The following is a 22,296-nucleotide window of genomic DNA, read 5'->3' on the forward strand; positions in this document are numbered from 1 at the left end:
AGTTCCCATGAAAGTTTAGGATAAACCATGTGACGACAAAGGCATTACAGGGCTCCTCTGGTTGTGCCTCAGTCTCCTAAGGTGAAGATGTGACCTTGGACAAACGACTTGACATCTCTGAGTCTCACCTCTCTCATCCAGGAAAAACGATTACCGTGCAGATGAATCGAGTGATGTGTGTAAAGTGCTTGGGCTGATAAATGCTCGCTGTGTTGTCATTTATATTAATATCATATTATGTATGACCTTATGGCTAAAAGCATAGACTCTGGAGCCTGGTTCGAATCTCGGCTCCACCACCTACTAGCTAGGTGACCTTGGGCAGGGTCACTTAGCCTCTCTGTGCCTCAGTTTCCTCTGTAAAATGAGGCTAATAGGATTACTGTGAGGGTTAAATGAGCTGATGGTTGTAAAGGCCTTACGGCACTGCCTGGACACACACAGTAAGTGCTATGTAAGTGTTTGTTCAATAAATCATAGTTTGTTCCCTTCCGCCCTTAGAGGTCTTTCAGGAGAAAAGTTAGAAAATAACAGCTTCAAAGAGAGACAAGCTATTTCCAGACACCAGCTTATAAAAGGAATGGATTCCTATAACACCAGTTGTCCTATATGCCTTTTAGAAGGTTGAGAGGCAGAATGCGTTTATAATGGTGGCATCTTCGGCAGGCGGCTGGCCAGATTCTAGCTATTTGGGGGCATGGACCACTTTCCTATGGCTCCTCGCACCCTTCCACTGAGCCTGACAGGACTGGCGGCTTTTCTGGCACAGACCAGGGGCGGGCCAAGGGAAGGAGGAAAGGAGCTCCCGGGATCCCCCCTTGCCCCTCCCCCACTTGCCCAGTGAGTAATGACATTCACGGAGAGGGGAGGGAGGGAGCGAAGGAGAGGGGCAGGCTCGGGGAGGCCATGTGATGCTGGGCGAGAGAGCCGCCGCCACCCGCCGGAGCCTCCTTCTTTCCTCCCTCTGATTTCGGGCTGTCATGGCGACCCCCAACAACCTGACCCCCACTAACTGCAGCTGGTGGCCCATCTCGGCGCTGGAGAGCGATGCGGCCAAGCCGGTGGAGGCCCCCGACGCGCCCGAGACGGCCAGCCACGCCCATTGGCCCAAGGAGAGCCTGGTTCTGTACCACTGGACCCAGTCCTTCAGCTCGCAGAAGGTAGAGCTCGGAGGGAGCAGGGGAACCCGATGTGCCCAGTGGCTACGAGGCTTGGGGGAGGGGATCCGGGAGGGTTTAAGGGGTCTGAAGACCTCGTGAGAGACTGGAGGGTAGAATCTGGGGTTTTGGAGCTGGAGGACGGGGACGCTGGGCTGCTCTCCTGGGAGGTGAATGGCCCTGTCTTGGGCCCCAGGAGCACTGTCCCTAATTCTAGGAACACCCATTCTACCTCTTTCCCTCCCAGAAATACCCGGTCTGTTGGAGGGCTGAGAAGAGACAAAGGCAAGGGGAAGGGAATGGGCACTGCTGGGAAGGCGGCCTGTGGGAGGGGGCGGGGAGGAGCACACCCTGGGGTCCAGCCTCCAGCCCTGCTAGTCCCATCGCGGGCCCTCCCTCCTTGCTGCTGTCCCAGATCCCACAGGCCTTCAGGTCACAGTGCCTCTGCTCCTCTATGCAACTGGGGGCCTTCCTCTAACTGGGGCTTGAAGTATCTGTCCCCAGCCCTCCCCCCACCTCCCCTAATCTTGAGCTGAGAGGGAAGGAGTTAACCCATCTCCTCAAACCAGCTGAGCTTGGCCCATAAGGTTTGTGTTTTTTGCTCTTAAAGGCATAGACGGCCCCACAGTCCCTTTTCAGACCCGGGGGAACTGGAAGGCAGCTGGGAATCCAGCCTGGTGTTGAGTTATTGGGGTTCCCGCTTCCTGGGAGGTGAGGTTCGGGCACTGTGCCTGTAAGACCAGGGTGCCTCTAGGGGCGCAGTCTCCCACCCTGGTTGGCTGTGGGGCATGGATTCAGCACCATGGCCAAGTCCCAGCAGCAAGTCCTGCTGGGGCCTTAGCATCACCCCTTGCCTGACCCTTTGACCTCTCTTCTCCCTGGAAGATCCTTTTGTTCCATTCACTCACTTTCCAGATGGAGAAACAGATTTCGTTGAGATAGGGCCTTGGAGCCAGGCTCTTTGGTTTGATTCTTGGTCCAGGCTCAGTTTCATCCTCTGGAAAATGGGATTATAATAATAATAGCTATTTCTTCTAATTGCAACCCCTTCTCAAGGGTTACTGAAGAGGCAGTATAGCTTAGTGCTCTAGACTGGCACTACTCAAACTTGCGCATACATTACTGGTTAAAGCACCGAATGCTGGGTCCCATCCCAGAGATTTTGATTCAGTGGGTATGAAGGTATTTGATTCAGTAGTCCGGAGTGAGATGCTGCATTCTAACAGGCTACCAGATGATGCTGATGAAGCTTGTCCACTAGTTCCCCTTTGAGTGGTTGCTGGTATACAGTACAAACTCTGAGGCTGGACAGTCCCCAGTGGGAGAGTCATCTTCCCCAATAATTCACTGTGGAGTTTTGGGCAGGTCACTTTGCCTCCCCAAAGCCTCAGTTTTAAAATCTGTAAAATGGAGCTAATGGCAGTACCTTCCTCAGAGGGCTATTGTGATGGTGAAATGAGATGATGCACAATAAGTGCTGAGAGCAGTGCCTGGCGTGGTGTCAAGGCTCTGTTAATAGCGGGTGTTATGATATCACTAAAGTGCTTGGTAAAGAGCAGTTGGAGTTAACCAAGGTCATGCTGGGACTCGTCCATGAATTCTATACATGTGTGGTGAACACTTACCACATGCCAGGCTCTATGCACATTTTTGGGTTTTGGGGGATGAATCAGACTGACCTCCAGATGCCAGGATCTCCTCCTGCCCAGAACCTAGGAGCTAGGCCCCAGTGGCCATGATTGGATAGGGGCAGAGGGGTGATACCTCCCACCACCATCTCCTGTGGAAGCCTCCTGAATCTTTTTTTATTCAGTCTGAGCTCAGGGCTAAGGTGGCCCGTCAGTTAGGAATGGGACCACCCTCTGCAATCCCATTTGTGACCAAGCCTCTGACCAAGGCAGCCTAACATTCTCCTGCCAGGGCCTTCTCCTTGCCCAGGGGCCCATGGTAGTTTCTAGAGGCAGTGTAGCCTAGTGGAAAGCACATGGGCTCTACAGTCAGATGGTTCTGGGTTCCAGTCTTATCTTGAGTGCTTACTGGCTGCGTGACCTTGGACAAGTCATTTCACCTCTCTGTGTCTTAACATCCTCATTGGAAAAGGGGACTTTTACATCCTACCCTGCAGGATGCCTAGGGAATTGAGAGGACATGGACATGTGTTAAGTGTCTGACACAAAGTAGGAGGATAGCAGGCAAGTTTTCTTCCATCCTGTCAGTCCTAAAGGGCCTTGCCTACATGCAGAACAGTTCCTGGGGGCCCCTCCCAGACATGGAGGAAGGGAAGTAAATGATCTCTACCTGCCACCTTGGCCTTGCTGTTGAAGTTCTTAGGCACTGGCCCTGCAGACTTGTCCATGCTGCACTTGACCATTTACCACCCCTACACCTACCCCCAGGAGATCCACAGGCAGAAACTACAGATCTCACCACTCCTCACTCAGAAGCCTGCAGTGACTCCCAAGCCCCTTTGGGAAAAAGTCAGAGTCCTCATCATGGCCTCAGGTCCTACTGCAGGATCCTAACCTTGCTTGGGTCATGGGCCCATTATCAATTGGGGGAAGCCTATGGACTTTCTCAGAAAAATAAAAAAAAAACACAGGATTATTAGATTAGAAAGGAAACCAATCATATTGAAGTATAGCTGTTGACATATTTTCAAAACAAATTTGTTATATAATAATATATGTTTCTATATTAACCCATCATATCACAGTCTAGTGGCAGGACTGATAACTACTGGAATGTTGGAGTTGTGACTGATGTAACTGCAACAGCAGTGAAGTGATGAAAAGATCTGATTCCTAGTGGTGACAATATTACAGGTGCTGCTAACACTACCATGCTTTGTCGCCTACTCTCCTAATTGAAGAAAATGCTAAGTGTCAGTTTGAGATTACTGAAAATAAACATGTAATTTTCCCGTCCTAGCTCAAGGACTCCCTGAATTTGTTCACAGACCCCTGAGTCTGGGAATCTCAATTAAAAGCCCCTGTGGTGACCCTTTCTGACCTCCTCTCCTCTCATCTCACCCATCCATCCTGCTTCAGCCACACTGGCCTCCTCACCATTTTTCAAACATGTCAATCATGCTCCCACTTCAGGGCCTTTGCGCTGGCTCCCCATCACCTCTCTTTTAACAATAACAAAACATTTATTTGCGAATTTCTTGAGGGTCCTGGAACTCCCTTCCTCAGAACTCTGTGTGGACCACTCCCTTACTTCATTCTTTGCTCAAAGGTCACCTTCTCAGAGAGACCCACTTCAATGAGTCACCCTATTTAAAATTGCCACCTGTCTCCCCAGTGCCCCAGCACCCCGAATTTCCCTTATCTGACTCTATGTTTTTTCTTTTTTCTAATGAACTCACTATCTTTTGACATACCATTATCAATTTTAACTGCTTATCATCTGTCTCCCCCCACTAGAATGTCAGCTCCCTGAGGGCAGGGATCTTTGCTTTTGTTCACTGCTGAGTCTCCAGTACTTACAACAAGACCTGGCACAGAGTAGACACTCAATAAACAAGTGTTGAAAAGTGGTGCATTTATAAAAGCCATAAGATGTTACATAAAAAGATATTTGATTCTGTAAGTCTAAAATTGCTCCAAGAAATAAAGCTTATTGATTTTTTAAAAAATTTTTTAAATATTTGAGATAAATAAACTAAGGCTCAGAGACTCTAAGTGTCTTTTACAAAGTCATACAGCAACTAAACAACTGGGCAGAGACACCAACCCAGCCCATTATAGTTTTCTCACAAACAAGGGCCTAAGTGAGAGGGGACAGTGCCTAACCATGACAATGAAGCACTAGTGGGTGAATTTCTAGCATCCACAGGGGAGATAGTTTGCCCAGAGATAGCTGATGTCTGGTCACACTCAGTGATGAACACCTAAGTGTAGTCCAGCCTCCAGGAGGCAGAGATGGCAGATGGCCTTGGTGGCTGCCTGCCTTTCCCCTGGGCCTGACTTCCTCCCACACCCCCTCCCCTGCAGGACTGCACATGGCTGTGTCCTGCAGCTCAACTAAAGGAGAAAGTCTCCTTGGCTGCTTGCCGGCATGACCCCAAAGCAGCTCCAAGCAGGACTGTTATGCCTCTAAAGATAGTCCCCTCCCTAGGCTGCAGCCCTACCAGGCACCCTCACTGGAGTCCAAGGGCAAGGCCTGGGGAGTAGACCCTGGGAGCAGGTGCCCTGCCAGGGTGGAAGGCCAAACGTCTGGACCTGCCAAGGGAGGAGGCCTGATTTAATTTCTGTTTCCATCCATTCAGAGATCCCAGTTTGACCCAGAGGCTGGATAGCGGGGAGGAGCCTGGCAGGAGGATGCCAGGATGAGCAGGAAGGGAATGGGGTGGCTTGGGTCCAGCAGAACTCCAGCCTCAGCTGCTCTGGGGCTCCTCCATCGCCCAGGTACCACCCTTCAGTTACCTCTAAAACACACATACACACACTCTTGCTCCTGCCCACTCACAACTACACAAACACACATGGGCACACACACACTCACGCTCATATCCACACTCATGCACACATGCTCACACAATACTTGAATGTTCACACTAATTTGTACAATCATCCATACACACCCACACTTGTGCACACACAGGCACAGACGCACAGATATTTGCTCACTCATGCAGTTGTCACACACACCTAGACCCAACAGATGCCACCCGCAGGTGTTCACTCTCTGCCACAGTCCCTCCCCCTGCCAAGGAGGGCAGAGCTGGCCATGTCTCCTGCAGGATCTGAATGCAGCGTCAGCTTGCCGCAGGGCAACGGGGCATGCTGTGAACATGGAATCCAGCCCCTCATTTTACAAATAATTAAAAGGAAGCTCAGGAAGGGGCAGCAAGAGTGCTAAAGTCACACAACATTGCCATGGCAGAGCCAGGCTGAGGACCTGAGTCCCTGCCTCTTAGTCCTGCCTGCAGGACCTGCTTTTGGCTATTAGAGCAAATGAATCTGTGGATGAGGGCTGAGGGTTCAGGGGCCGATTATATCTTCTTCCCCATAGTCCACGAAACAGAAGGGGCTATTCATGTTAGCTGTGGGGGAAGTACTTTAGGACATCAACCAGGTGTGCAGGGCAGTCTCTGTGTGTGTGCGTGTGTGTTTGTGTGTGTGTGTGTATAATAATAGTGATGTTGGAACCCATGCATTAACCTGGGACTTTATCCATGTATTCCATCTCAACCTCTTGACAACCTTGAAGGAGTAAATTACAGTCCTCATTTCACAGAAACTAGGAATCAGAGAGGTCAAGGGATTTGCCCAAAGTCACACAGCAAATAAACAGCAGAGCCAGGCTTCAAGTCCAGGTCTATTTGCCTCTAAAACTTTGTCTAATGCAAGTGGCTAAGACACAATCTCCCTACTGTATGCCAGGCACTGTTCCACAGGGACTAATGTATCTAAGCCTCACAACAGCCCTCTGAAGGAACTGCTGATATGATTCCCATTGAACAGGTGAGGAAACTGAGGCACACAGATATAAATTTACTTGTAAAGCCAAGTCATCTAACAATTAAGTGCTAGAGCTGAGATTTGAACTGACAGACACCCAGCCCAACGTTTGACTATAACATCACATTGCCTCTTCTGGGAGCTTAACTCTTGGCATCTGGGAGGGAGGATGGGGATGCCCAGTCTCAGGAGTTAGCACTTCAATGTGTAGGGGGGACACTGATGCTCAGTGAGAACAGGCCTTTGCCTCTCTCAGGATGCCCCCTCTTTCTCTCGGGCTGGAGCTGGAAGTAGGGAGGCACATATAGGAGTGGAGCTTGCCATCCTTTTGGTGGGAACATTGGACGCCAGAAGAATCCAGCCTTCTTTCTAAGCCTCAGTTCACAGACAGGGGACATTTGCACTAGGTTATCACTAACCATCTTCCAGCTTGGAAATGTTGGGCTGGGTCTGGCGCAGGCCCAGCCTCAAGGCTCTCCATTAGCATCTAACAACTCAAATGTTTGTCTGGGACCCCCTAGACAATAGAGAAAGACTCAGGAAGGGGCAGGCCCAGGACTCCCTGGAAGGAGCCCTCAGGGCAGAGAACATTGGTCTAGGAGTCAGGAACCACTGCTTCTAGTTTTAGGTCGACTGCTAAGTTGGTTGTGTGACTTTGGGTAAGTTAGTTGCCCTTTCTGGGCTTTAGAGTTCTCATCAAGAAAAATGGGGAGATAGTCCCTGCTCTGCTCTCCTCTGGAAGGCTATTGTGAGCATCCAACAACCAGGTGGGAAGGTGTTTGGGGCCAATAAAAGGCTTGGCTGATGTTGGCAAATTATTTTTCACCTAACTTTGTTTCTCAAAGAATTTAAGAAATTTTGCTATTGAGTATAATGATGATAAGAACTTCTGCAAATTTCCTGGCCAGATCCACACCTGGAGGCCAGGCTGAGAGTCCAATCATGATAATGACAATGATTATTAATACTTCAATTCTGCAAGTAGAAAACCCCTGAAGCTCAGAAAGTGTAAGGAATCTGCCCATACTCACACAAACACAGCAGAGCCAGAAACCCTATCCCAGGTATGCCCAGCTATGAAACCCAGCCCTGTAACTACCAGGCAGCATGTCCCTTGTCCCCAGAGCAGAGCTATGTTCCTTCTATCACCAGGCACAAGGGTTCTGGGAGATATCCCCCCACCTGCACCGCAGTGGGCCCAGGAATGGGCTGGAAGCAACAGTGTCCCCTTCTGTGTGTGACCTCTGACCTCCCTCCCTGCATGCCCCCACCCCACCTAGGCAGAGTGTCCCCCTATGTCCGCCCGCCTTCCCCGCTCTGACCCTGGCGCCTGCAGGTGCGGCTGGTGATTGCCGAGAAGGGCCTGGCATGTGAGGAGCGCGACGTGAGCCTGCCGCAGAGCGAGCACAAAGAGCCCTGGTTCATGCGGCTCAACCTGGGCGAGGAGGTGCCTGTCATCATCCACCGTGACAACATCATCAGCGATTACGACCAGATCATCGACTACGTGGAGCGCACCTTCACGGGAGGTAGGGGGCAGCACGGGCTCAGACAGGGCCCCCGAACCCTGGGAAGCCTGCGGAAACCCGCTGGAGCCAGTCTCCCCAGAAAGGAACCATGGGGCTACAGGCAGGACTCAGCTTCCCCCCCGCCCCAGAAACCGCAGAGCCACGGGCATGGCCACAGATCCCCAGGGACCCCAGCACTTCAGGGAAAGGGCATGGCCCAGACCACCCCTCACTGGAGCACTGGGGCCCTTCCCCAAGAGTTCCGGAGTCACAGGCATGGCCACAGACCATCAGGAGCCAGTCAGGCATAAGCAGGACCCAGACCCCCTTCTAAATCCCCACAGACAGGGCCCAGATCTCCCAGGGTTGCCAGGACTCGGGCATGGCCCAGCCCCCTGAAACCTTGTAAGCATAGTCAGTGCCACAGCCTCTCTGGAAACCCCACAGACATGGGCCCAGGTACCCTAAAGCTTTGCAGACATCAGCAGGGCCAGACACCCCAGAACCCCACAGAACCCCGAGTCCTTCCCCTGCCTCCCCGCACCCTCCGCCTGCCCTTGCTCAAGTTCAGGAGCTCACTGCCCATGGCAGAGGCTGCAAATGCAGCTGAGAGGGAATCAGGGCCCAGACATACACTGTTTAAGAATATGAATTGCCAACATTTAGAAATCAAGGAGTTCAGTTTCAAACATCCAGGTTCCCAGTGTCTCCCCAAGTGCGGCAACACTAGACCTAGACCCCCACCTGGCAAGAAGCCTGGCAGCTGAGGAGCTGCCTCTCAGGGGACAGCTTGGCAGGCTCTACTGAGGACAGATAGATGGCCAGAACCATTAGGATCCCCGGTCAACCTGATGGGGACTTTATCTCAAGGGTCAAGGAAAGGGGGTGGGCCCCAAACCTCTGGACATTTAGGGTTCCAAGATGCTGGTGTTGGGGGATGGGGTACCAGAGGCTGGCCTCTCTGAATCAGGGGGGCGGGTGGTGGAGGCTGGGTCCTCCGCCCCCCATCCGACCCTGGCTGTACTCCACAGAGCATGTGGTGGCGCTGATGCCCGAGGCAGGCAGCCCGCAGCACGCGCGGGTGCTGCAGTACCGTGAGCTCCTGGATGCGCTGCCCATGGATGCCTACACGCACGGCTGCATCCTGCACCCCGAGCTCACCACTGACTCCATGATCCCCAAGTACGCCACGGCCGAGATCCGCAGTGAGTGCCAGAGTCGGGGTGAGGGCTGCAGGAGCCCCAGGGTAATCCTGTCCTTGCCCACCTCCTCCCGTTAAAGGCGTCCTCACTCCTGCTTCTCTCCCTCCCACTCTCATGTCTCTTACTGGCTTTCTTCCCTTTATTGTTCCTTTTCCTCCTTTTTGCCTCTTCCCTGTGGATATCTCTCTGCCTCTGCCCACCTTTCCATTCCTGTGCCTGTCTCTGTTCAGCTCTCTGTCTCTCACTTTGGGTCAGTCTCAATCTCTTTCTCTCTTTCTCTCTCTCTCACCTTGTCTCTCTCTCGTTCCCCTCTCCTGCCCCCTCCTCTTGTCCTGCCATCCCATACAGAGCCTATAGGGCTATCTGCGCCTCCCTCCCCAGAGGCTTGTCTTGTCCATGGGAGCTGGGACATCTCTCCATGGGCATCCCAGCCCCAGACACCTGGGTTGGGGCCCAAGGATTGCAGAGCTGGGGTTGGCAGCCCAGGGCACAGAGTGACATCAGGGCTGGTGTCACCAAGGACGGCTGCCCAGATATTGCAAGGCCCCCAGTAGGGTGTCTGATTTCAGATTCAAGCATCACATATATGGTCCTAACCGCCAGTCTGGATGTGTCCGCAGCCAAGCTTACCCTTTCATTTTTCAGCACCCAGTAGATGAGGGCTGGATTAAATCAGATCATCCATCACCAGCTTTTTACAGACTTTGGTCCAGGCTCTATGCAGACACCACCATGGAGTCTTATACACAGATGAAGCATGATGGTTCCAAGTAGATAATAGGTGCTCGGTAAATGGTCACTTCCTCCCTCTCAAAGGAATGAGGCTGATGTCCTAAAGTGGGGCAGGCTGTGGAACTCAGTTCTGTCCCTTTAGAGTACCCTTGAACAAGATTCAGGATTTATCTATATTGTCCTGACCCCATTCAGTCAATAACACTTATGAGGTCTCTATGACCTGGGCAGGGGGCTGGGAACAGATGGGGACAGTCACAGCTTTTACCCTCACAGTGTCACAGTTTCAAGCAGAAAGACAAACGGCCAGGTGATTACAGAGCAGGACTAAGTAAATTTGAACAGCCTCTTAGGAGGAAAGTCTGGCACTCTGTATCAAATATAAAAAGGCCCACACCTTGGAGATTGTCCTGCCATTACAGGTGGATGTGTGCACCAAGAAGTGTGTACAAGGATATGCATTGCAGCATCAGTGCTAGTAGCAAGAGGCTGGGATAACCCAGCTGTCCATGATTGGGGAACTGGGGAAATACATTCTAGTACTTACAAAAAGTGGAATACTGTGCAGCTGTTAAAAAATAATAGGCATGTGGAATGCTAAGATGTATTAGTAAGTAGAAAAATGCATCTAGTGTGCTATCATTAATGGATACCCAGGTGCTTGCAAACACCAGGACTATTTCTGGAGGGATGCATGAGAAGATGGGAGGAGCAGATCTTAGGGACCACAGATTGAGAGGAGAGAGATTTACTTTTCACTATACGCTTTTTAATATTGTTTGAATTTTTAGATAAGTATGTATGTATAACCTGTTCAAAACTAATTGATTTAAATTTTTCTAACCTAGTACCAATTGGTGTTATGGTAAGGGGAATGTAGAGGCCGTGGGGCCAGAGAAGATGCCCATCCCAGACTCTGGGGTCATGGAAGACTTCTGGGATGCAGCAACATCCAAGGATGATCAGGGAGAAGGGCTTGGAGGGGAGAGAGTGCAGTTGACAGGGGTGGGTCCCATCACCCAGGCAAGAGATTAATGGGGGGGGGGTCTGAACTAAAGGAGAGTCAGAGGATTGAAAGGGAGAAGTTAAATATGAGAAAGATTAAACAGGAAAATCAACAGGAGCTGGGATTGATGTGGTTTGGGGAGGAGAAAGAAGACAGATGTGAGTACAACCATACGGCATCTGGCTTGGCTTAGTGTGGGGCAAGGGTGCTGCAGTTTGGGGAGAATGCAGACAAGAAGCAGGTGGAGCAGAGAAGATGATGAGGTTGGTTGAGCCTGGATGAGTTTGAGGGTCCTAAGGGATGTCCAAGTGGAGTTGGGGCCCAGGAGAGAGGGCAGGGCAGGACTGGGCACCACCACACACTTGACCCACCATGTCTCAGACCTACTGGCTAAGAATCCCAGAGAAACTCTGCCCCAATCATGGAACACACCCCAGGATCTTATCCCACTTAATACTTCTACCTCTTCTTATAAAACCCACTGCTTACAGTTAGACTGTCAAAGTTAGATTTTAGGACACTTCCTCTCTCCCATTAAGAATAATTCTCAGCCTGCTGCCTTGAGTTCCATCACTGACCGACATTCTATCACCCTGGTCTTCTGGCATCTTTAAAAGGCCAGTTTTCCCAGAAAAGATGGTCAATGTGTCCCTAAACCTTCAAGGAAGTTGCTTCACCAGAAGTAGAAGTTTCAAAATACCAAGGTCTCTTAGAGTTTTTTGGTTTTTTGCATTAAACAAGTTTTTACTTGTGGGTTATAGTGAGTGAGTGCTAGGCCGAAAACCAGACAGATCCAGGATTAAAATCTGCTTGTCATTTACTAGTGCAGAACACCATTTAGCCTCTCTGAACCTATTTCTTCACTACAGGAAGGGGAGACATTCATTGAAGTATGAGGTAGCCTGGGTTTAGGGTGATATTCATTTCTGGCAAATTCCTACTCATCCCCTAGAGTCCCCTCCTCAGTGAGGTTTCTTGACACCTTGAGCCCCAGGCAGGTGGCCCAGTGTTCACTCTTCATTAGAGACTGGTTGTGCAGTGTCATCTGTATCTCTTATCAGTCTGTCTCTCCAACTAGCCTGAGCCTAGGGCAGGATGGTATCTCACCCATCCCCATGTCCCAGCCTGTAGTGACATAGTGTCTACTAGTTATGCCTGTTGATATTGTTACCTCCCCGATTAGTGTTTGAATGGGACCTATTCCAAGTCAGGTGGGGGGAGGGAAAGGAAGAGCACCAGGTATCAGAAGAACAGGACCTTTCCTATTCTCTCTGCAGGACATTTAGCCAATGCCACCACGGACTTCATGAAATTGGACCATGAAGAGGAGCCCCAGCTCTCTGAGCCCTACCTTTCTAAGCAGAAGAAGCTCATGGTGAGTGCCTCCTAGCCTGCTCAGTCCCCTTTCCCACCATCTTTTCCATGGAAAAGAACAACTGGGAGAAGCTGGTTTTAAGCAGAAATGGAAAAACCATGGCTTGCTTTCCCAATCCTGTCTCCTCTGTTTTTACTGGCTCTTTGACCTTGAGCAAGTCACTGTCCTCCTGGAGTCTCACTTTCCTCATGTCTTAGTTTGGGTCCCTAAGAGTAGAGCATTAGACAGAGGTTCTTGGGTAAGTGTGGTATTAAGGGAATGCTCTGAGGAGAACCCAGTAAGGATGGGATAGGAATGAGGAAGGGGCCAAGTTCACCTGATTCCACAGGGGGCTCTGGAGCACAAATGGCACCACAAAGTCTGTCTCTTGATATAAAGAGACAAACTTCTACATCCCTGTATCAGCCAGTTATCGGCTACATCCCAAATATTTTCAGGAAGCTCCTCATTGGCTGAGAGCAATTCTCTGAAGAAGGGGCAGCTATGAGCCATTATCAACCAGCCCTCACAGCAGCTGGTGTATGAGTGGACCAGCCCCATGAAAGGGATCTGGCCAGGACAGCCAAGCTCACAGGACAGCTGTGAGCACCAGATGAGGGTGCTTTGTAACAGTGGGGTATCCTATGCACTTGAGGGGATATTTGGAGCCTGGGTTTGTAGAAGGGGGTTTGGGCCAAGATCCTTCCATCCCTGGTCATCCCTGCTCTACTGAGGCCAACTCAGCTCCTCTAGCTCCTGCTTGTCCCGCCCCCAGGCCAAGATCCTGGAGCATGATGATGTGAGCTACCTGAAGAAGATCCTTGGGGAGCTGGCCATGGTGCTGGACCAGATCGAGGCTGAGCTGGAGAAGAGGAAGCTCGAGAACGAGGGTGGGTGCCAGCTCTGGGGCAGGTGGGTGCTGGAGCCAATCCGGCCCACCCTCTCCACGACAGCCCCAGCATCTTTTTCCCCAGTGATCTTGGAGAACCATTTGGGTGGTTAAGATCATGGGCCATGGAGTCAGGAAGACCTAGGTTTAAGTCCCAGCTTGGCCACTTGATAGTTGAATGACCATGGGTCAGGTACTTCACATCCCTGGACCTCAGGTTCCCATTTATAAAATGGGGATAATAATAAGACCTACTTCAGAGAGATGTTGAGCACTGCACAAAATAATATATGGAGAGTGCTTAGCACATAGTAGGTGTTTAATAAAGGTTGATGAAGATGATGATGGTAGTGGTGGTGGTGACTAATACCCACCACACCATCTCACCTTTCCCTGCTCAAGGATATATTATGGCTCCTTCATGCTTCAGCCAGACATCCAGGCTCACCCAGACTCTCTGACCTTCCCTCTTCCTGTTCTCAAGTGGCTCTCTTCTCTGGACCCCAAGCATGCCTGCTTCATTCCTGTTTCCACACCTTGCCTCCTGCAGCTCTTCCAGCATGGAGTGCCCTCTCCACACCACCATGCTCTTTTTTACATTTACACACCATCTTTGCCAACGCCATTCTTTAAATTTCATTCAGGACCTTCCCATCTTGCTCTGTTTTAGGTGGCCTGTTAGTCTGGTCTCCCCAACAATACAAACCTGTGTAACCCATGCAACATACACTGCTATACTCACAGCTCCACACACACACACACACACACACACAGGTCTGTGTACATGCGAAGGTTGTGGAGCACGGTGTTCTAAAAGATGGGTTTAGCGTCAAACAGACCTGAGTTAGGGTTCTAGCTTTGTTGCCTATACTGTGTGACTTGGACAAGTTCCTTTCCCTTTTGGAGCCTCAGTTTCCTCATCTGTGAAACAGGATGATAATAGTACAATTGAAAATCTTAACGCCATCTTGTTGAACTCTTAAAAATTAAAAGCACTCAGCACAGTACCTGGAACATAGTAGTTTATTTCATATGACAGCTAAAGTCACGCACATTCTCCAGATAAGAAAACTGAGGCTCAGAGTTGAAATGACTTGCTCAAGGTCACACAGCTCTTAAATGGCATAGTTAGGGCAAGAACAGGCTCCCCCTTGATGGTTCCAGCATTTCACAGCTGAGGCCTCAAGCACAAGGCACACACAGGCACCTAAGGTCCTAAACAAGAGACATTGTCATGCATGCTGAAGCCAGCTCTCCTAAATCCTTTCTAGAAAAAAGCATAGTATGGCTAAATAAGTAAAAGCAATACATACCCCAAGAAAGAACTTTCTCATTTCATCAGAGAGGGTGTTGGGGAGGGGCCATTACAGAAGAGTGTTCAGGGGCCAGTGGAAGTAGCTGGACCACATTTCACCCATCATCCAACAGGCTAAGCCAGGCTCTTCATATGATGGTGATCACAGGGTTACTGAGAGCAGCAAGAGAGCAAAGGCCCAATGTGCAAACACATTTAAGCCTTTGCTTGTGTTGCATTTACTAAAGTCCCACTGGCTAAAGCAAGTGACATGACAGACCCAGGATTAAAAGAGTGGATGGTTGGACTCTACCTCTTGATGGCAGGGGCAGCAAAGCCCTTGCAAGGGGGCATGCGTGCAGGAATGGGAGGAGTTTGTGGCCATTCTTGCAATCTACCCAGGGGTGAGGTGTTCTGATTTTACTTTTAAAAATACTGTGGTTGCTGTGGAAATGGATTTCAAAGCAGACGGAAGCCCAGGTGAGATTATGGTGGCTTGGACTGAGATGGTGGCAGTGGAGATTGGGAGGCATGAAAGACTTGAGACGTATTTTGGAAATAAAATGAACAGGCATGAGGGTGTTGAGGGGAGGGCGGTGGTGGGTGGGGAAAAGAATCAAAGGTCACTCCTGGGGTTTTGGTCTGAGCTACTAAGTGGTACCATTTCCTAATCTGGGCAAGGGGGAACTGAGAGTTCAATTTGGGACCGAATGAGTTTGAGATGCCTTTGAAACGCCCCAGAGGGGATGTCACATAAGCCATTCAATATTCTCACCTGACTTTCAAAGGAGAGGCCAGAATTTGGAGATGGAGATTTGAGAGTCTTCAGCATATACGTGGTGTTTAAAGCCATAGAATTGGATGATTCACCTAGGAAGAGAGTAGACAGAGACAGAAAGAGGAATGAAGACCCTGCTGTATTAGTTATTTATTACTGCTTAGCAAACTGCTTCCAAACTCAGTGGTTTGAACAAAAAACATTTGTTATATCACACATTTTCTGTGAGTCAGGAATTCTGGAACAGCTTAGCTGGGTGGTTCTAATTTGGGGCTGCGTGATGCGGGCTGCAGTCAAGCTGTTGGCTGGGGCTGCAATACTCTGAGCTGAACGATCCAAGATGGCTCATTCACATGCGTCTTAACTAGAGGTTCCCCACTGGCTGTTGGCAGGAGACCCTGACTCTTCACTACATGGGCATCTTAGCAGAGTTGCTTGAGTTTGTTCACAACATGACAGCTGGCTTTCCCTCCTGAGCAAGTGACCCCAGAGAGACAGAAACAGCAGAAACCACATTATCTTTTATGTCCTATCCTTGGAAGTTGAATTCTGTCTCTTCTGCCACATTCTGTTCATTTGAAGCAAGTCATTAAATACAGCCCGTATTCAAGAGGAGGAAAATTGGGTTCCACCCAAGAGATATGTATCAAGTAATCTGTGGGCATACTTTTTCTTTTTCTTTTTTTAATTGAAGTATAGTTGATTTACAACATCATATTAGTTTCAGGTGTACAGCATAGTAATTTAGTATTTTTACAGATTATACTCCATCAAAAGTCATTACAATATAATGGCCGTAATTCCCTGTGCTACACAGTGTATCCTTGTTGCTTATCTATTTTATATATGGTAGCTTGTATCTCTTAATCCTGTACCCCTAATTTGCCCTTCCCACCTCCCTTCTGCCCTTTGGTAACTGTTAGTTTGTTTTCTAAATCTGTGAGTCTGTTTCTGTTTTGCATATATATTCATTTGTATCATTTTTTAGATTCCACAAAGAAAGACAAATACTGTATCATATTTTAGAATTACCACCCCTTCCCCGTGGCTCCCTGACATTGAGAGGGGTTAGAAACAGAAGAGCTGGCAAAGCTGACTGAGTTAGAGTGGCCATTGGGGTGTGAGGACTCTTGTGTCATAACCCAGAAAGGATTGTTTTAAGGACAGAAGACAGTGTCAGGTGCTGCAGAGAGGCTGAGTAAACCAAGAATGGGAAAGCATCCCCTGGATTTCATCCCATGGCTGTTGGTGACCTTGTCTCAAGCAGTTTCACTGGCACATGGGGGCAAAATGCTGAAGAGTGAATGGGAGGAAAGGAGAGAAGACAGACGACCCTTTCGAGAAGCATAGCTGTAGAGAGGAAGAGAGAAATGGGGTGGTGCCTGAAGAAAGATGCGGGACAAAGGGAGGAATTTTATCTTGCGATAGGAGAGGCAAGAGTGTGTTTTCAGGCTGGTAGAAATGACCCAGTGCAAAGGAGAAACCAGTGATGCAGGACCATGACGCCGAGTCCATGAGCCGACAGGAGGGGTGTACTTCAGGCAGAGCTCCCCAGGGGAACACAGAGTGCCCTCAAATGGGGTAAATCAAGAGGGCTTCATGAAGGGACCCTTTACAGACGTGTGGGCAGGACCCAGGGGAACCACATGGAGAAGTGCGGTACCCAGGCTGGGGAGGATTCAGAACCAGGATAGAGAGGCTGTGCTGAGGGCCACAAGATAGGAGCTGTGACTTTCAGTCTAGGGTCACAGTCAACCCTTGATGACCCGCAGAAAGAAAACTGAGGGAAGTTAAGACCCTGACCTCACTCTCACCCCCCACCCCGTCCTATCTTCTGCCTCTGCTCCCCATTGGCCAAACCTCCCTGGAGCCCCAGTGGTATATCTGTCGCATCGGCCTCCTGGGGCCAGAGCAGCGTGGGGAAGGGGGGAGGGTGGATCTAGAAAGGGTACGGGAGGAGATGCAGCGCTGGATGGACGCGGGGAGCTGCAGAGGACCTGGCTTTGTGCATGGGCGCATCACGCTGCCCTGGTTTCAGTGGGTGGCAAGCGCACGGGCTTGGAGTGTGGGTTTCACGGTGTGGGGTGAGGGCTTTCATGTCCGAAGGCTCCTATTTTCTGAATGAAGGGTGAGGGGATGTCATCAGCTAAGCGAGAACGACCAGGTATGAGGAGAGAAGATGAAAGATGTGCTGTTGTCTCCGCAAGGGGAGAGGAAGCAAACCTTCTCCAGAACTATTCCAGGACCCGGGCAGTGCTGCCGGCCCTCCTGGGCCTGGTGGTCAGGAATTTAAAGCGTAACCGGTCAGGGTAAGTGTCTCCAGCAGGCTCAGCTGGCAGATTCGGAGAAGGGACAAGATGGGGTTCATCCAGGGCTGTGGCTTGGTGAAGGAACACACAACTGCAGGAAGGAGGGAACGGAAGGGGTCAGGCCCTCCGGCCACATGCCAGATAGCTACCCGTGACCACGGACATACATAGTCATGTCTATCAGTGTTTGCCTACAGACATAAACACAGGAATGGACAATCTTAAATAGCGACACACACCCACACGCTTGTGAACTATCTACCTGTCTGCAGGCAAACACCAAACGATGTGGACACACGCTTCACTTATGCCTGTGGTAGTCCCCTCACTGCATGGACACAAATGCCCATGCGTGTGGCTATCCACATGCAAATACACAACCAGCTGCAGGGATTTGAGCAGGCATTCACATGGGTAAACAAACACGCCATGCAGGATGCAGACACACAGATCTACACAGACTCAAAGAATGCACCCACCTATTGAAAGGGGCCTGTGTGTCTGTGGAGATACATGCATGTGTGAATATTTGCATGTGGAAAGAAGCAGCTTAATGTAGTGGTTACAAGCACAGACTCTGGAACCAGATGGCCTGGGTTCAAATCCAACTCTCCTCTGCCCTCTGCTAGCTGTGTGGCTTTGACCAAGTTACTTAACCTCTCTGTGCTTTGATTGCCTTATCTGTAAAATGGGGCTAATAATGGCATCTATCTGATAGGATTGTTGTACAGATTAAGGAAATTATACCACACTCTCCTGGCTCGTCTCCTACCTCACAGGCTGTGCCTTCCCTTCACAGTCTGACCCCCATAACTACCCACCCCCCAACATTAGTACACCGTATTTTATCAATTCTAAGATGCACCTTTGCTAAGTCACATCCCAACATCTCTGAAACTGGAAGGCTTCCCACAATTAGTAGTTTAATCGGCATCACTTGTTTTCTTTAGGGTGGCTGTCTTACACTGGACGGCAACTCAGATTTGATGAAAGATGGTTCCCCGTACTCCCTCTCATTACCAAGGATGAACTGTTCTCGAAGGAGCTAAACACAGTCCCTTCCTCTGTGTACCAGGTGCCATCCGTGCTCACCCATCCACTCAAGGATCCCCATCAGTCACTCTCCACTCTCTCCTGTAGTATCACTTCCCATCTTGGCTAGATCATTCCCATCAACGTGCTGGTTTTTTCTTCCCAACTTACAAAAACTCTCTTGACCCATCTCACATTATGGGTGTGTCCTTCTCACTACAGCAAAACTCCTTGAAAGGGTGACCTTTGCACGCTGTCTCCAGTTCCTCTCCTCCCTTTCCCTCTTGGACTCCCTCCAACCAGACTTCCATCGTCAGCATCTACCCCAACTGTTCCTGTCAAGGTCACCGGTTGCCAAATCACCAACTCTCAGCCTCCTCTTCTGTGACTTCTCTGCAGTATCTGAACTCAGCTGAGCTCTCTCCTTGGACCACTTTCTTATCTTGGCTTCTGGGACGTCTCACTTTCCTGGGGCATCTCCCACCTCACAGGCTGCTCCTTCTCATGCACCTTTGCTGGTTGTTTCTTGGTGCCCAGTATCTAAATCTTGAAGCCCCAAAGCTCAGCCCTTGGTCCTGTTCTCAGCTCTGTCTCCACTCATGCCCTCGATGAAGCCATCCCACTGTTGATGATGCACACCTCTACCTCTCACTGCAGACACCACCTCCCCTCAGATGTCACACAGGCATTTTGAAGGTTCCACATTCAAGAACAAACTTCTGATTAGAGCTTTCATTACACTTTAACTCCTGCTCCCGTGAGACCATGAGCCCCTTGAGGGAAGGCATTGTGTCTTGTCAAGTCTTCATGCCCAGCGCATCCTACCAGATAAACATTTGTTGGATAAATGAGTAAATGAATGAACATGAAGACACAGAATGACAGCAGGGGGTGGGCAGGATGCTCAGACTTTGAGGGTAGAGGCATTAGGCTCATGGAACTTCTGAGCTGAAAGGAACACTTCTCCAAAGGTGCAGAAGCAAGCTTCCCCAAAAAGCAGACCTCACAGGAAGTGGAGAGGGAGGGGGGCATTCCAGGCGTGGGGTACAGCAGGGGCAAAGAGCCACAGGCTGAAATGAGCGTGCCTTGCTTGATAGAAACGTTGTTGGCCTATCAAGGTAAGTCAAGATCAGAGAAGTACGTTTGAACAAAACTAACTACTGAAAGGGCTTAAAAGTCAGGCAAAGGAATCTGACATTAACGTGTAGTCAGTGGGGAAAATTTAGGGTTTTTGAGCCTAGAGGTGATGTAGGAGACCAAAGGGGCTCCAAAATCTCAAGTCTAAACGTCTGGGGGAAACATGTTGCACAAAACAAAGTCTTCCCTAGGCACGCAGGCTAATTTTAGATGACACATGACCATGGCGATAAATAATACAAAACCACATAATGAGAATTATTCTTTTCAGTTCTTTTGATTAAAGAAAGAGTAGTAGTATGATGTTAGTATATAAAGGGGTTATGTGTTAATATCTGCTCCTTTCTTCAAATAAACAAGTCTTGGGCTCAGAGATTTTTGGCGGGCAAGCGTCTCCAGCTGGAACTTAATAGTGTTTGTTTTGGTTTTCTTATACGCACTTTTATCGTTGCACATAGTTTATGGCAAATGACATTGTTTATAATACAGTTTCCTTTTTCATCCATCATTGATTAAGTAAAGATTTAGTGAGCCAGACACTGTTCTAGGTGCAGGAAATGCAGCTGTGGTCAAGACAGACCCAAATTCCTGCCCTCGTGAAGCTTCTATTCTAGTAGAGGGTGACAGGCAATAAACAAAATGAGCATCTACAATACATGGTGGAATGAGGGAGCTAAGTTGTATGGAGGAAAACAAAGCAGGGGAGGAGGAGAGTGACTGCTGGGGTTGGGGTTTCAATTTTAACTGAGTGGTCAGTGAAGCTGCCTGAGAAGTTGGCATTTGAGCAAAGATCTGAAGGAGGTGGAGGACTAGCAAGCTCTGCGGCTCTGTAGGTGAAGAGTGTTCCAAGCAGAGGGAACAGCAGGTGCAAAGGCCCTGGGGTGGGAACGTGCCTGGAATGAGGAACTGCAAGGAGGCTGGTGTGGTTGAAGAAGAGTGAGTTAAGGGGGAGGGGAGAGTAGAATCCTCCATCTGAAAGGTACCTGGGGACCAGATCACGTAGGACCTCCAGGCCATTGGATGGATGGCAGCTTTTACTCTAATCACCACAGGGGGTCATTAGAGGGCTTTGATCAGAGAGGAGGACAGGATCTGACTTAAGTTTTAACAGGATCCCTCTGGCTGCTGTGCTGAGAATAGACTTTAGGGAGTCAAGGGCAGAAGATAACATTTGTTAAGACCAGGATGGTAACAGTGGAGGTAATATCAAACTTGGGATATGTTTTGAAAATAAAGTTGATGGGAACTGCTGACAAATTGTATGTGGGGTATGAAAGAAAGAGAAGATTTCGACATGGCATGAGGCTTGTGGCTGAGTGGCTGGAAGGATCGAGGCGCTGTTACTGACATGGGGATGAGTGTGGTAGGTTTGGGGGTGACAGTCAAGAATTCAGTTTTAGGTATGTGAAGTTTCAAATGCAGAGTGGACACCCAAGTGGAGCTGAAAGACGGGCAGTGGGATATATGAGTCCAGAGTTTAAATACATGTATTTGCACTTTATCAGTCAGTTGATTTTAAGAAAAAAATAACAGAGGTAGTACATACATATGGTAAAAATCATTGAAGTTGTACAGGAGTGGGCGACCTTGCGGAGCCGCTACGGCAGGCAGGCAGGAGCCAGAGGCGTTGATAAGAGAGGACGGAGTGTATGGGGGAGGTGGGGAGAACGCTGACCCCTCCCACCCCCATCTCCTCTCTCTTCCACTCTAGGGCAGAAATGTGAGCTGTGGCTCTGTGGCTGTGCCTTCACCCTCGCTGATGTCCTCCTGGGAGCCACCCTGCACCGCCTCAAATTCCTAGGACTGTCCAAGAAATACTGGGAAGATGGCAGCCGGCCCAACCTGCAGTCCTTCTTTGAGAGGGTCCAGAAACGCTTTGCCTTCCGAAAAGTTCTCGGCGATATCCACACCACTCTGCTGTCGGCTGTCATCCCCAATGCGTTCCGGCTGGTCAAGCGGAAACCCCCGTCTTTCTTTGGGGCATCCTTCCTCATGGGCTCCCTGGGTGGGATGGGCTACTTTGCCTACTGGTACCTCAAGAAAAAATACATCTAAAGCCAGGCCCCGGGCTTGGTGTCTGACTGTTGGTGTCTCTGTGCTGTGTGATTCCCAAGAAGCTCTCGGTAACGCACCGTCTCATGAACACTTGGACAGCCCCTCCTGCCCCTTGTTTGGAGTAATTCTATTGTCAGTGTGAAAACATTCCATAGTTTAGGAGTAGACGTTGCCAGTGCCGTGAGTTGAGGCCACGGCTCTACTAAAGGAGAGAAAGTAAGTGAGAGTGGGGGAGAGAGAGAGAGAGAGAAACAAAAACACGAATGCCTTTTTTTTTTTTTTTTCAATTCAAGGTCTCAAGATGAAACTATGGGGACTGGTTAGGATCTGAGGTGAGTCCCAGGCCATTCCATTCACCAGGTCCCAGATTCTGGGAGG

The 22,296-nt window shown here is 49.7% G+C and overlaps 1 protein-coding gene across 1 annotated transcript; it reads left to right on the forward strand.

Moving 5' to 3' along the window:
• The first annotated feature begins 867 nt into the window (after window positions 1-867).
• On the forward strand, window positions 868-21,945 carry GDAP1L1 (ganglioside induced differentiation associated protein 1 like 1). The gene is made up of 6 exons (XM_010958718.2): window positions 868-1,160; window positions 7,959-8,151; window positions 9,162-9,335; window positions 12,348-12,445; window positions 13,200-13,314; window positions 21,575-21,945. Exons 1-6 carry the CDS (start codon window positions 981-983, stop codon window positions 21,916-21,918), a joined length of 1,104 nt encoding a protein of 367 aa, XP_010957020.2. The 5' UTR covers window positions 868-980; the 3' UTR covers window positions 21,919-21,945.
• The last annotated feature ends 351 nt before the right edge of the window (window positions 21,946-22,296 follow it).

This window comes from Camelus bactrianus, chromosome 19 (genome assembly GCF_048773025.1).
Source record: "Camelus bactrianus isolate YW-2024 breed Bactrian camel chromosome 19, ASM4877302v1, whole genome shotgun sequence".
NCBI lineage: Eukaryota > Metazoa > Chordata > Mammalia > Artiodactyla > Camelidae > Camelus > Camelus bactrianus.